At 47.4% G+C, this 12,913-nt stretch overlaps 1 protein-coding gene across 1 annotated transcript in view; it reads left to right on the plus strand.

Annotated features, from left to right (window-relative positions):
• Positions 1–12,913, plus strand: part of BAIAP2L1 (BAR/IMD domain containing adaptor protein 2 like 1) — a 235,666-nt gene that overhangs the window by 137,660 nt on the left and 85,093 nt on the right. The window contains 1 exon segment of the mRNA XM_030212059.1: positions 1,295–1,381. Coding sequence (XP_030067919.1) covers positions 1,295–1,381 — 87 coding nt within the window.

The raw sequence follows: 12,913 nt of genomic DNA on the forward strand, positions 1-12,913 counted from the left end.
ACGACATCACGTGACCTCCCTCACCTTGGCTTTTAAAGGACAGGCTCCTCATGTCCTGGACTGTCTCAATAAGCTTGTGATCCCTTATCTTCCCTCTCATGCCCTCCTTTCCTCTCGACAATCCTCACTCTCCCTCCCTCCACCATCTTGTTTAAGGCTTGATGTCACTGTGACTCTCCCTTTAACTATGCCAGCCCTAAACTATGGATCTCCCTTCCCTTTGCCCTCAGATGTGAATCATCTCTCCTACCAGGGGCATAGCTACGTGGGGGCATGGGCCCCCACAGATTACGCCCTGGCCCCCTCTACATTTGACCTCCCCCCTGCATCATCAGGTACCTTGTTTGCTAACGGGGGTCCCCAATCCCCGCCAGCCAAAGAGTCGTCTTCAGCACCGGTCGACTCCGGCGCCTTCATTGTGTGATCATCTGTTTCTGACGCCTTATGTCCTGCACCATGCATGTAGCCCCGTGCAGGACATAAGGTGCCAGAAACAGATGATCACACAACGAAGGCGCTGAAGAAGACTCTTCGACTGGTGGGGATTGGGGACCCCCGCCAGCAAACAAGGTGCCTGATGCGGCGGCGGGGGGGGTTTGTGGTTGCGGCAGCAGGGGGTCCAAAGTGGCAGGAGGGAGGTTGGCGGCGGGGAGAGATGGCTAAATGATGCCCCCCCACCTCGGGCTCTGCCCCCTTCCCACCGAGGTCTGGCTATGCCCCTGTCTCCTACAGTTAAAAAAACAAAAAAAAAACTGGTCAACACATGGCTTTTCAAGGAATCCTTTGGCTGTTGCCCATACTCTCCATCCTCAACTTGGCTACTTTCCTGTCATCTCTTTGCTTTTTTTTTTTTTTTTTTTTCTTCTCATTCTTCTCTCTAATTAGCTGCTGTAAACTGCCTAGCTGCACTGACTTTTTGCAATTGGCAGTACAGGATTTCAAATACTGTTAAATTAAAAAAAAAAAAGTAAATATGGGTTACTTTATGAAATATCTTCTGACATTCCAGTGCAAGATTTGTTAAAACTGAGTGGTATCTGTCACAAAGGCAACACATACAATGCTTCACAAAGCTTCAAAACAACAATTTGCTTAAGTTCCGAGCACAAGGAGATCAAGTTTGCTGAAAGTTAGTAAGTAGAAAGCGGTCTGAAATTGGATTTTAGTTTCCGATTAATTCTGCTCTGCACTGCCAGTCCCCCCAAAAGTTAACTGTAAACCTTGTATTTCAAAGCAAAGTTGCAGTCAAGACTTATTAATTGCAATTTATATGCCTTGTTTTTTGTTTTTTAAGCTATGGTACAAGCGGGTAGAGCCTATTATGATGGTGTTGCAAAAGTTGGAGAAATGACTACTGTGTCTCCTGTTTCTAAGGATCTAGGTAAGTTACACTAAATAATATGTTATTGTAAGCTATATTAAATATGGGCTTCCCACCCAAGCACAAATATATACTGTGGTTAAGTGTTGTACTAAGGGATGAGGCAGCTGTAAGCCATACTGCATCTCAGTGATGGGGTATTGTTTGACATGAAGGAGACAGTTCAGGTTGTTACATTTTAGACTTCCCAATAGAAAAAGAGGTGGTGTCACTGTGGTTAACGGCTTGATTTTTTTTTTTTGTTCATTTTGTAGTTAAATTTGCAGTGTAGAAACTTGTTTTCAGACTTCATTTTACTCTAGTTGTTTTGTCTGTTAATATTATGATTTTGTGTTATTTGTGTATCTACTGTAGTTCATGTTCTCCGTGTTTGCTGTAATCTTAGTTTGTGCACTTGTTGAAAAGGTGATTTAAAATCTAAATAAGTGAATACATAATAAGGGTAGGAAAGAGACGGAAGCAGGTCTTGGATACACTGTAAGAAGATCCTGTGGACCGGTAGTTCCCGAACCTACTCCTGGAGGCACCCCAGCCAGTCAAGTTTTCAGGATAACCACAATGAATATTCATGAGAGAGATTTGCATGCAGAGAAGACAGTGCATTCAAATCTCTCTCATGAATATTCATTGTGGATGTCCTAAAAACCCACTGGCTGGGGTGCCTCCAGGACCAGGTTTGGGAACCACTGCTATGGACTGTTCTGAGAATCTAGGGATAGAAAGGTTTGCCATCCTTGTTTTCATCTGCAATATAGCATTATTTTGTCAACTTTAGTTTATTCTGTTATAATTATGTCACTTATACAGTTTCTTCTATCACTCTCTTTTTTTAAACACTGTTGGGATTGAGTGGAAACCTAACTTCATCACTCCTGCAATCAGACATTCCTGCCTTCCTCTTATCCCCATCCCATCCATGTCCAAATAAGTATTCTGATCCCCAGAGGTCAATGACCATGGTTCCAGATTAGCTATATTGCAAGTTTTTCCACAGCGAGAGGCTGAATAAATTCTTTCTGGCATCTATTGCAGCCACGCATAGTGTTTATCCACTGGAAGAGGCTTAATCAGCTCACTGAACTAGCTGAGTCAGCTGTTTCCAATGAATAAGTACCCATGTGACTATGTGCAAGGCATCAGTCACCCTGTCAATATTTGCATTTCCATTTAAATAATGTAATGGGGATACTAAATTTTGTTTAAAACCTAGATTGTTAGGCTGAAACAACTTACTCTTTTTGAACTTGAAAAGTAAACGTATTTTAATTTTGGTACAGCCAACTAGAAGCTGCCATTTTTTTTTTGTCTAGGTTGTAGCACAGAGTGATTCATACTTAAAACAATTTGGGGCTCATTTTCAAAGCACTTAGACATACATAGTTCCATTGGTTACTATGTAACTTAGACTTACAAAGTGCTTTGAAAATACGCCTCTTAAGCTCATTCATGATTTATTTATTTTTTTTTTTTAAATAAGCTGAGTGTACTACATAAGTTTATCTGAAACAAAAATGTAAAGTGGAGATTAAACTTTAGTGGGTTGTACAGGTATTAAAACAATGTAGTCTTCTTAAGTCTACGTTTATTACATGAAACCTGGCCTTACAGCAAAACATCCAAGTGCAACTTTTCACTTCACAGGTTCAGACTGAAGAGAAGTCTGAATAGCAAACAGAAAAAAGTAAACGATTCCAAATGCATGCATCATTATTTGCTTTGTGTGCCCTTTAGAGAAACTTGACGTACTGCTTTTTTTTTTTTTTTTTGTGCAACAGAATCAAATAATTAGATCTTGAAATTTATGAACCTGTCAAACATGTAAGCAATTTATTTCTACACAATTTTTTTGCAGTTATAGCTTTGCTAATTAATTATGTTGTACCATACCTTGACACAATATATGCAGGGTTCTGATTTTTGCTCTGTAAATTTATTTTAGTAGAGAAGTATTCTGTCCAGTTTGGCCGTCTCTATGCTGTCATGAAGGAGAGAGGTCACCTGGCAGCAGGGCATCACTGTGATGATGTGGCAGGATGTTATCTTATATCCAGGGTCTGCTCTCCAGTGATGCAGTATCTTCTTACACTAAGGATGTGTTTCTAGGGGGGTGTGCCCAGAAGAGAAGGATTAGGACAGCCCTTGTAGTTAGTAATTCAGTGGCTGATGTTCAAAGATTACCGTGCTAGGAATGTCTGATTTTTTACAGGTTCTGTTCATTTTAGCATGCATGATATTTAGCAAGAAATGCACAAAGGGGTTCTGCGTCCATCTTACCAATCGCGGTAGCAAGCGATAATCCTATGCAAATGTATTACAACGAGCTAATTAGTATTAAAATGAACATTCTAAGCCATTTCTGATCAATGCACAGAAAGGAGCCACCTACCTTTTACCATGCAAAAGTTTTCCATGAGGGCAACTTCTGGGAGAAACACTCTGCTTGCATTTTTCAATAGCAAAACTTGCCTGAGAGCAGAGAACAGCTTTTAGGGGTGGAGAAACAAGCAGGGGAGGGGAGCTTAAAGCAAGGAGATTTTATTTCAATAGCAAATTGCTCTTTTGATGATTCCACCTTCTTTCTGGAGCTTACTTTCCTTCCCTCAGGCTGTCCCCTATAATGAAATCATTCTGCCTTGGATCCTGTAATCCAGGTTTGCCCAATTCTCCCTTTATATGGATAATGCAAACACACTGGGTAAGCCATCTCCATAGGTTACCTAGCCAGAACAACCCTCTTTAGCTTGATTATACTGTTTTCAACCAATAGGATGCTTAGGTGTCCTTACCTTCTTTGCTGATGTGCATCCTGTTCAATGTTTTGGGTTTTGTTTTGGTTTTTTTAAGTGCTGCATAGCGGACCGCTGCCCTCTTCATCACATCTGGAGTAACTGATTTCTGTGTAACAACAACAAAAAAAAAAAACCTGAACAAAACTAATGTCTGTCTTGTGCTTACCCAAAAGGCCAAACTTTTGGTATTATTGGGTTCTTCATTAGTCAGCATTATTAGATCTTGGGCTGCATGCATTCTATTATGCGGATGACATGATAGTTTTTCCAGTAGATTCTCACTGTCCTAATCTTGAGACATTAAACTTTGGTTTGACATCCACCTGCTGCTGGTTAGAAAAAAAAATGGTCTTGTCTTTAATCAAACTGACCTGTTCAAGAAGGCATACCATAAACAACCATCCTAATTTCTAAATAACAAGACTGATCACGAACTACACAGAACAGAACTCTTAACACTTGATTGACTAACCTCACTGCTATTAATGAACAAGCACTACCACTTTAATCCTAATGTCTAAAATGTTTTCTCTATAATTGATGACTCAACGTATGCTACAATCCAATCTATTACTCAGGAACTTATATGCAATTCCATAACGTATTCTACTTTACCATGTATGTACAGACCTTATGCAATACCACTTTAATCCTTATGTCGAAAACGATCTTTCTATAATTGATGACCTAACATATGTTACAATCCAATCTACCACTCAGGAACCTATATGCAATACCAAAATGTATTATTCTTTACCATGTATGTACGCACCTTAATGCAATACCATTTGTAATTCTGTTAACCGGAAATGGCAATCACCATTACGGCAAATGTAAGCCACATTGAGCCTGCAAATTGGTCGAAAATGTGGGATACAAATGCTATAAATAAAATACCAAAACTGTGGTCAACTTGGATTACAGGCAAGTCCATAGCTCCTTGTCTCTCTCCCCATCAATAAACAATCAGCCGATCAAACTAGTAACATTTCTTAAATATCTTGGTGTCATCATAGGTCAGGAACTATCATTTAAAGAACAAATTTAATCTTTGACAAAGACTCTTTTTATTACCTCCAACAATTCTGCATTATTCAGCCTCTTTTCAATGAGCTATCTCGGGACACTTTTTCTTTATGCTTTTATTAGATTGTTGCAGGGTCTTCTATTTGGGATTACCAGTAACTACTTTGTGTTGTTTAGACAGTACAAAATATAGCTTTTTGGATCCTTACCCACACCAAGCACTACACCACATTTTGTCACCATCTTTGGTTTCCTTTAGCTTTTTGTATTCAGTTTAAGATACTTAGGGGTCCTTTTACTAAGTCGTGTAAGGCTCAACGCGTGCCAAAATGGAGTTACCACCCGGCTACCACGTGGCTCTTGCAGTAATTTCAATTTTTGGAGTGTGTCCGATACGTGTGTCTGAAAAATAAATTTTATTTTTGGCTGCACATATTGGACGTGTGCCAAGTGGCATTTGAAGCGCGTGAGCCTTTACTGCGTGAGTCTTTACTGCTAGGTCAATGGCTGGTGTTAAAGTTGCAGACCCAAAATGGACGTGCAACAATTTTGATTTTGCCGCAAGTCCATTTTCGACGACAATTTAAAAAAGGCCTTTATTACAGGTGCACTGAGAAATGGATCGGTGCAAGCCCAAAATCCGTGACTACACTACCGCAAGCCATTTTCAGCGCACCTTAGTAAAAGGACTCCATATTCTTTCTTTCAAAGCTTTTCATAACAACAGTCCCTATCTTGCATCTCTTGTTGTATCATATGCACCACCTTAAATGATCAGCATTTGTCTGCATATCCCACTCCCTAAGAATGCAATACAACGACACAGCGCCTTTTAGTGCATTGCTCCATTCTTATAGAACACCTTTCCATCACAAGTTTGCTTGGAACAATCCTATTTTGTTCAGTTTGAAGATGTTTCTTTTCTTAAAAGCATTTGGTTGTGCTGTGGTGGTTGTCGGTGGAGCACTGGTTCTTCACTGACCCACCTCTCCTATATATATTACCTCCCATATTCCTTTTGTTTGTTTTCTGTCCTGTATGAATGTTGTCTTTCCTGTTTTAACTGGTGTTCCTTTCTTTCTGTAATTGTCTTTAATTAACATTTGTAAACCACCCTGTAATGCTTGGAGGAAGGGCATTTTATAATAAATTTTAAATAAACCGTAAACCCCTTCTCTTCATTTTTATCGCCTACTCAGCCCATCTCCCTCTGGGAATAATCCTCTTCCCCTCCCCCCCCCTTCCTCCTAGATGCTTGCTCACAAATTCCCACCCATTCACTCACTCTGGGGACACTTTCTCTATTTATACCTGCTCCTTTCCACACTCCATCCAAGCACTTTCCCTTCTTACCCATTTCTTCCTCTAGAGGCTCTTCCACCCTTCTTGCTTTCTCCGTCCCTTCTCTGGATATTTTCCTCTTCCATATCATCAAGCTGATCAATCCATAGACTGGTGGGTTGTGTCCATCTACCAGCAGGTGGAGATAGAGAGCAAACTTTTGCCTCCCTATATGTGGTCATGTGCTGCCGGAAACTCCCCAGTATGTTCTCTATCTCAGCAGGTGGTGGTCACACACAGCAGCAGCTCTGGCTAGGCCTCCAAGCCTAATCCTTAGGTTTTGTTGAGGCCTGGGTTGAGGGCTCTTTTGAGCAAGTGCAAACCTGGTGGTGCCAGGTCCCTCCTTTTCTCCCCCCTCCCGCTGGCTCCGTTTAAAAAAAAAAAAATTTTAAACGTCTTTAAAGGCGTTTAATTCGACGTTTCTTTAAACGTTCATTGCAGCTACTCACTGGGACACCAGTTCGTTACAGCTCGGAGCGGCAAGCAGGTAATTTTACCTTTTTATAGCGGGCAGGGGGTTCCCCGATTCTTCTCCTCGTGGCAATGGCGTCGGAGGGCGAGGGCGCAAAGGGTCGCTCCCCGGATCGCTGGAGCGCTTCTAGAGGGGATGCGGGGGTTTTACAACCTGATTCGCCCTTGATGGGTGATAGTTTAGTGACCGATGAATGTCCCGGTCGTTCCTCCGGCGTGGCGGTTTTTTCCCGCCATAACCGCCCATCCCCCGCTCCTTGCCTCCGCCATCTTGGCCGGCCACGCGCTCGGACGGCTTCTTCGTGGGCCGCCCTTGAGGTTGGAGACATTAATGCCATGAACGCCCTTAATTTGGGCGACGGCACAAAGCGGCTAAAGTTAAGCGCCGTTCTTCCCGCGCGGCTCCTTCACGGAGTTTCGCGCCGGAAGCCATTTTGGATGCGCAGCATGTCTCTCCCCCGCTAGTGCGAGCGCCGGTTGAGAGTGCGTCTAGGGCTGTTGCCCAGGCTGCGGAAGTGCACAGTCTGGGGGGTTTTTCCCCCGAGTTTGTTTTGCTGCTGCATCAGGCTTTCCTCATGCAAAACGCTGCCCCTGCTCCCTCTTCTGATAGAGGTTGAGGTTCCCAGAGGTAAACGCCCTCGGGTTGATTTCCAGGCCTTGGAGGACTTTTGTCTCCTCCGATGTAGATGAGGGCAGCGTGTCTGAGGTCTCCCAACGATCCTTTGCGGATTCCTTGGAGGAGATAGATCCCCGCTCGGATGGAGCGGATGTCCCCTCTGCAGCGCGGCTTTTTAGCCCAGAGGATTTGTCCAACCTGTTGTTACAGGCCATGGACACTTTGAAGATTTCCTCTCCGGAGGACGTCTCTCCCTCAGCCCCTGTTGGCTCTGCCATTATGCTGGGGACGAAGCGCCCGCCTAGAACCTTCCACGTGCATGATGCCATGCACACCTTAATTGCGGCTCAATGGGATGTCCCGGAAACGAGCCTTAAAGTGGCTAGGGCTATGTCCCGCCTCTATCCTTTGCCTGTGAGTGAACGTGAGGCCTATCTGTGGCCTACCGTGGATTCTTTAATCACTGCGGTGACTAAGAAAGCGGCGTTGCCGGTGGAAGGTGGCACGGCCATAAAGGACGCCCAAGACAGAAGATTGGAGGCGGCCTTAAGGTCGTCCTTTGAGGCAGCTGCTTTAAGTTTGCAGGCCTCAGTTTGCGGCTCCTATGTGGCCAGGGCGTGCCGGACTATGGTGCAGCGGGCTTCCCCCTCAGATCATTCCTTGAGGGCTGATTGGCCGGCCTTGGAATCGGGCTTAGCCTATTTGGCAGACTTGCTGTATGATGTCTGGAGAGCCTCAGCTATAGGCATGGCTCAGACAGTCTCTGCGCGGCGGTGGCTTTGGCGGAAACATTGGTCTGCTGACCACGCCTCTAAATCCCGCCTGGCTAGATTGCCTTTTAAAGGCAAGCTGCTCTTTGGGGTCGAGCTGGACAAAATCGTGACCGATCTCGGCACGTCTAGGGGCAAGAAATTACCAGAGGTCAGGGCTCGGGTTAGTACTCGTCCCGGTACCTCCAGAGGACGGTTGCAGGAAGCCCGTCGGTACCGCCCGGGCAAGTCGGGTTCCTCTGCCCCCTCTTCCTTCAAGAGGAATTTCTCCCCCAAGCAGCATTCCTTTCGCAGAGACCGCCGTCCCGGAGGTGCTCCCTCCGGTCCTCCCCCAGGGTCTCGTACCCAATGACGGGGCTTTGGTCCACGCCCCAGTGCAGATTGGAGGACGGCTGTCCTCGTTTCTGGGCGAGTGGGCCACTATAACTTCAGATGCGTGGGTGCTGGAAGTCATCAGAGACGGCTACAAGCTAGAGTTCTGCCAACCCTTAAGAGACGGGTTTGTACTCTCTTCCTGCAAGTCTCCGGTCAAGCTGTGGTAGTGCAGCAGACCTTGGACAACCTGATCCGCCTGGGTGCGGTCGTTCCGGTGCCAAAAAATCAGATTGGCAAGGGACGTTACTCCATTTAAGGGGTCATTCGGGCCTGGAAAGTGAGCCACTTTCGCATGGAGACTCTCCGCTCTGTTATAGCGGCAGGGAAGGCAGGAGAGTTCTTGGCTTCCTTGGACGTCAAGGAAGCGTACCTGCATATTCCCATCTGGCCTCCTCTCCAACGCTTTTTGCGTTTTACAGTCCTGAGACGACACTTCCAGTTCAGAGCCCTCCCTTTCGGGTTGGCTACTGCTCCGCGGACCTTTTCCAAAGTAATGGGGGTCATAGCGGCCTTCCTGCTGAAGGAAGGAGTACAAGTCCATCCTTATCTGGACGACTGGTTGATCCGAGCCCCCTCTTATGCAGAGTGCGGCAAAGCTATGGACCGGGTAGTTGCTCTTTTGAGCTACCGGGGATGGATCATCAACTGGAAGAAGAGCCAGCTGCGCCCGACTCAGTCCCTGGAGTATCTGGGAGTTCGATTCAACACCCAAGTGGGCAGAGTGTTCCTGCCAGACAATCGGATTGTCAAGCTTCAGGCTCAGGTGGACTAGTTTCTAGTAGCCTCTCCTATTCGGGCTTGGGACTACGTGCAGCTGTTGGGCTCTATGACGGCCACGATGGAAGTAGTGCCCTGGGCCAGGGCTCATAGGAGACCACTACAGCTATCTCTGCTGCTGCGCTGGACTCCGATGTCGGAGGATTATGCTGTGCGCCTTCCCGTGGACCCAGCAGTGCGCAAGGCGCTGAGCTGGTGGACGCAGACAGACAAGTTGTCTGCTGGATTGCCTCTGGTGACCCCGGAGTGGATTGTCGTCACGACAGACGCCTCTTTGATGGGCTGGGGAGCCCACTGCTTGGGAAGGACAGCGCAGGGGCTCTAGTCTCCTGCAGAGGCAAGTGGTCTATCAACCTCCTGGAACTCAGAGCCATTCGGTTGGTGTTATTGGAGTTCATCCCGGTACTGGTGTTGAAGCCTGTACGGGTCCGGTCGGACAATGCCACGGCTGTGGCCTATATCAACCGCCAGGGAGGTACCAAGAGCACCCCTCTAGCCAAGGAGGCTATGAGTCTTTGCCAGTGGGCGGAAGCGAACCTGGAGCAGCTTTCAGCGGCCCACATTGCCGGAGTCATGAATGTCAAGGCGGTCTTTCTCAGTCGCCATCCCTTGGAGCCCGGAGACTGGCAACTATCTGCTCAGGCGTTCTTGGACATCTCGAAGCGCTGGGGCCAGCCGAGCCTAGTTCTGATGGCGTCATCGGCCAATTGCCAAGTGCCGCGCTTTTTCAGCAGAGGACGGGACCCTCGATCCCTGGGAGTAGATGCTCTTCTCCAACAGTGGCCGACACAAGAGCTCCTCTATGTGTTCCCGCCCTGGCCCATTTTGGGCAGGGTGCTAGACCGGGTGGCAAAGCATCCCGGCAGGGTAATCCGGGTGGGTCCGGATTGGCCCAGACGTCCCTGGTATGCGGACTTGATCAGGTTCTCAGTCGACGATCCTCTGCGGCTGTCAGTGGAGCAGGGCCTGTTACATCAGGGTCCCGTGGTGATGGAGGCTCCCTCCCCCTTTGGTCTTACGGCCTGGCTATTGAGCGGCAGCGTCTGAGGAAGAAGGGCTTCTCAGACAAGGTCATCGCCACTATGCTAAGAGCGAGGAAGCGCTCTACTTCTACTGCTTACGCCAGGGTTTGGCGTATGTTTGCAGCGTGGTGTGAAGCAGGCTCACTTTCTCCCTTCACTGCTCCAATTTCTTCAGTGTTGGCGTTCCTGCAAGAAGGTCTGGAGAAAGGCCTGTCGCTCAGTTCCCTTAAAGTCCAGGTAGCGGCTCTGGCTTGCTTCAGGGGCCGCCTGAAGGGTGCTTCCCTGGCTTCGCAGCCAGAAGTGGTGCGCTTTCTCAAGGGAGTTAATCACCTGCGCCCTCCTCTGCACTCAGTGGTGCCTGCGTGGAATCTCAACCTGGTGCTAAGAGCATTGCGAAACCCTTGTCGAGGGCATCTCTGAAAGACCTGACGTTGAAAGCAGTCTTTTTGGTGGCTATCACTTCAGCCAGAAGAGTTTCCGAGCTCCAGGCGCTCTCATGTCGAGAGCCTTTTCTGCAGTTCACTGAGGCAGGAGTGACTATTCGCACAGTGCCTTCCTTCCTGCCCAAGATTGGTTCTCGCTTCCATGTGAATCAGCAGCTCTGTCTCCCTTCCTTTCGTAGGGAGGACTACCCAGAGGAGTACTCCGCTCTTGAATATCTGGATGTGAGACGAGTCATCATCAGATACTTGGAAGTGACCAATGATTTCCGGAAATCGGATCATCTGTTTGTCCTGTTTGCAGGTCCTCGTAAGGGTCTGCAGGCTGCTAAGCCTACAGTGGCAAGATGGGTCAAGGAAGCCATTGCAGCGGCTTATGTGGCCGCGGGGAAGGTGCCGCCTATCCAGCTGAGGGCTCACTCCACTAGAGCTCAGGCGGCCTCGATGGCAGAGGCCGGATCCGTCTCCTTGGAAGAGATATGCAAGGCGGCAACTTGGGCTTCGGCTCATACATTCTCCAAGCATTACCGTTTGACTGTGGCTGCACGGGCGGAGGCCCGGTTTGGAGCTTCAGTGTTGCGGTCAGGGATTTCAATGTCCCGCCCTGGGTGAGTACTGCTTCGGTACATCCCACCAGTCTATGGATTGATCAGCTTGATGATATGGAAGGTAAAATTATGTATAATCATACCTGATAATTTTCTTTCCATTAATCATAGCTGATCAATCCATAGCCCCTCCCAGATATCTGTACTGTTTTTATTCTGGTTGCATTTCAGGTTCAAGTTTAGTCTTCAGTTACTTCAGAAAGACTTCGTGTTCAAGTTTTTTCACTTGGATTCTTCAAGAGTTGAGACGAGTTTGTGTTACAGTGAGCTGCTGCATTCCTCTCCCCCCCGTTTTACGGGGCTGGATTGAGACATAAATTCTGCCGGCACTCCCTCCCGCTTCGTGCGGCTGTAGGGCAGTTTTGTACCCTTCCCGCTTCGGCGGTGTTAGGGTCAGTCAGCTCCTCCCGCGGTTGCAGGATAAGCCAGATCCCCCCGCATCGGCGGGTGTGGTGTCCCTCCCCCGCTCCGCGGGGATGAGCTGGACGGATTCCCCTCCCCCACTTGTGTGGGGATGAGCTGGGTTAATTCCCCTCCCCCGTTTCGGCGGTGGTGAGCTGGGCAGAGTGTCCCTTCGTGGGTGTAATTCTCTAAGTGCTGAGTCCTGCGGATGGAGCTTTGATATCGACATACTGAGGAGTTTCCGGCAGCACATGACCACATATAGGGAGGCAAAAGTTTGCTCTCTATCTCCACCTGCTGGTAGATGGACACAACCCACCAGTCTATGGATTGATCAGCTATGATTAATGGAAAGAAAATTATCAGGTATGATTATACATAATTTTACCTTTATCCCCATTTCCTTCTAGCATATGTTCTGCACCTACCAACCCATCCTCCCTCTCATCCTCTCATTCTTAACACTGCTGCTGACTGGGGTTGAGTGAAGCTGTGAAGAGTGCTGGTCCAATCAACTTTGTCAGTGCATTCTCAATGATTCCTGGGTCGGCAGCAGGAGACATATTTGATACGACTTCATCTCCTGCTGCTGCGTCAAAGCTTGCAATAAGATTAGACTCTTCACAGCTCTTATCACAAGGCTGGCCCTGTGGCAGCAGGAAATGTCGGCTCAAAAGCATCTCCTGCTGCCAGCCCGGTAGTCAACAGGAATGTGTTGGTAAAATAGAGCAGAGAAGAAAAGAGGCTAGCAAAAAAATGGAATTTGGATCAGGCAGAGATTTTGGTTACCCTAGGCACGATCTGATGTCTGGGATTGGAGTGGCAAGCCATATTTGGGGGGTGGCACTTTCCCCACCCCGCAGCAACATCTGTGTGTTCACCTTAAAGAATGCTG

Source organism: Microcaecilia unicolor, chromosome 8, assembly GCF_901765095.1.
Source record: "Microcaecilia unicolor chromosome 8, aMicUni1.1, whole genome shotgun sequence".
In the NCBI taxonomy this organism is placed as follows: Eukaryota; Metazoa; Chordata; class Amphibia; order Gymnophiona; family Siphonopidae; genus Microcaecilia; species Microcaecilia unicolor.